The following is a 2,542-nucleotide window of genomic DNA, read 5'->3' as shown; positions in this document are numbered from 1 at the left end:
TTTTTTTTTTTTTTTTTTTTTTTGGTCAGCGAGTCACTCCATTCGCCGAGCCGAGGAGGTGCTACTGCTCGGAGAGCCTGGCGCGGCCGCCACCGCCACCGCCGGAGCCCGCTCGCTGCCGCAGCCGCCGCGGGCGGACAATGCGCGGGGGGACCGCGGGCGAGCGCTGAGCCGCAAGCCCGCAGACCAGGTCCGGGTGGGCTCACGGCCCAGGAGGCGGACTGCGGAGCGGGCCCCTCGCCACCTCGGCGGCGGCGGCGGCGGCGGGAGCAGCCGCCCCGGCGGCAGGTTCAATAAACAGAAAAGTGTTACCGTTCTCGCCTGGAAGGATCCTGCTGAAAGCTGGGCTTGGTGGGCGCCATCTTCCTGCTATTTTTTTTCCTCTCTTACTTTTTGCCTCTCTCCCCCCTCCCGGGGTGGGGGGCGTGGGGAGGGCGGGGGGTGTGCGTGTGCGTGGGGTGGCGGGAGTGAGTGCGGGCGTGCGCGGCGCTCAGCGGCGGCCCGGCGGGCGGCGGCCGTGGCCCTGGCCGTGGCGGCGGCGGCGGCGGCGGCGGCCGTGCTGCTGAGGCAGGGAGGCTACGGAAAAGTAGTGGGGCCGGAGCCTCGCCGGCAGCCGGCCGTCCCCTCGCGCCGCCGGTGCTTCTAGCCGCAGGTCGCCGCCTCCTCCGCCGCCTGCGCCTTCTCCTCCCCCTGCTCGCCCGGCGCCGCCGCCGTCCATGCGCCGCAGAGCCCCGGCGGCCCGGGCCGCTTCGGCTCCCGAGACATGCCCAGCGCGGAGACAGGCGACCGGCGGCGGCGGAGGAGGAGGGGGAGGCGGCGGCGGCGGCGGCGGCGGGGGGGAAGCTGCCGCGCGGCCCCGCGGGCAGCCCGGCCCAGGGCCCCGCCGCCTCAGGGTTCTCACCCTCGCGCGCCGCCACACCCCCCACTGTGGCCCCCCACCGCCACCACCCTGAGCTGGCCTGGTGGCAGGTGGGGCACACACCCTCTTGGCGGGGGGCGGTCGGGGCCTAGGCCAGGAGGAGCGGGGAGGGGGAAGACACGCAGGGGGTTCCCAGCTTGACCGCTGTGAAAGTATTTCTGGGCATTTTCCAGCTGCTTTGCTCCCGAGCGCTCTCTCGCACGCAGACACACCCCCCCCTTCTCTCTCCCCGTCTCTCTCTCTCTCTCTCTCTCCTCTTCTCTCTCTCTCTCTCTCTCTCTCTCTCTCGTTGGGGGACTGGGAAGCTCGGCTGCCAGCGCAACAACGCCACTCAGTTGCAGTTTGGAACACTTCCCTTCTCAGGAGTATCGCAACCAGGGAGAAAGAGAGAGGAACTGGGAGGCCACGGGAGAGGCCGCGGACAGGACAGCGTCCCGGGAGCGCCTTCCGAGACAGTGGAAATAAACGCGGGTGGGAGCGCGCTGACCAAGCCCACGAGCCCAGAGAACACTGTGGGCGCAGCTGCTGCACCCGCACCTTAGGGCTCCAGCGCTCTCACCAACACTTCCCGAGCTGGAACATCTGCATTTTTCACGCGCATACGTATCTGCAGACCCCGGGGTTCACAGGGGAATCCCCAGGGGTCTCTACGCGATTAGGTACGAACGCCTGTCCCCACTAGGCTCCTGGTACCTGGGACCAGAGGACTGCGGACCTCTGGGATCAAGCTCGGTCGTTTCCCTCATTTTACAGCTCAGCGAGGCCTAGAGAAAGGGCCACTCACTGAAGGGCCAGTGCTGGAATTCCATTACCTGGGTAGACCCTGGTCAGAGCGCCCTCTCCACTAAACCACTCTGCCGGGTGTGGGCATCTTTTCCGGCAGAGACTTGGGTCAGTCATGTGTCAACCAGCAAAGCAGAAAAGGACTCCCAACGCATTTCCACTTTGAACAAATGAAAAAGCTACACAGAAAACATCAGTCCTAGGTGAGGCTTTGCATTTCACTTCCCACTTCAGAAAAAATAGACCTGAAAAGGGGTCCCATTCGGTCCTACCGTTCCAGTAAAGTGGGGCTGAGAGTTGGAAACTTTGAGAACACAAGTCACAAGTGTTTTTCGTAGCAGAGGTGTTTAATCTGCGTGATGGTGTTTGAGTTCTCTTTGGAGTACACTCTACAGGTAGAAGATGAGAGCGATTGAAAAATGAACTGAAGTGGAGAATACTGAATACAAGATATACATGGGCTGGCAGGGAGGAGGAAGAGTTGCCAGTTGGAAGTTTTGGCTCCAGGACAGCCAGCCTAGGGCGTTTCTGCCCAAAGATGACAAATGAGAGGGGCTGTGTTCTCCCAACAGGCCACTCTTGCTTGAAAAGCCCCCAACTCCTGTCACTTCCTTATCAGACTACCCAAAAGCACTTAATGCAAAAAGATATTTTGGTAAAATGATGTGTCACCATTCACTTTAGCAAACATAGCCAGGTCTTGAAGTGCAAACTAAGTCTGTCCTTCATAGCTTCTAAAGCCTCCCATGCTGGTGGCCTGGTGAAGTAGGGCCAGAGGACACAGGACTCAGGACTCAAACCCTCCCTTAAGCATTTGCCAATAATCATCTTGCCTCACAA

The 2,542-nt window shown here is 61.9% G+C and overlaps 1 protein-coding gene across 1 annotated transcript in view; it reads right to left on the bottom strand.

The window, feature by feature from the left end:
• Positions 1-387, bottom strand: part of LOC111138999 (neuronal PAS domain protein 3) — an 847,735-nt gene extending 847,348 nt beyond the window's left edge. The window contains exon 1 of the mRNA XM_022491075.1: positions 313-387. Within this exon, the coding sequence (XP_022346783.1) occupies positions 313-362 (50 nt within the window). The 5' untranslated portion in view covers positions 363-387. The remainder of the gene's footprint in view (positions 1-312) is intronic.
• Positions 388-2,542: the final 2,155 nt, after the last annotated feature.

This window comes from Enhydra lutris, unplaced genomic scaffold, assembly GCF_002288905.1.
Source record: "Enhydra lutris kenyoni isolate GAN:26980312 unplaced genomic scaffold, ASM228890v2 scaffoldscaffold4, whole genome shotgun sequence".
Lineage (NCBI taxonomy): Eukaryota > Metazoa > Chordata > Mammalia > Carnivora > Mustelidae > Enhydra > Enhydra lutris.
Note: the sequence above shows the minus strand (reverse complement) of the source record. Positions and strands in the feature narration are given on the sequence as shown.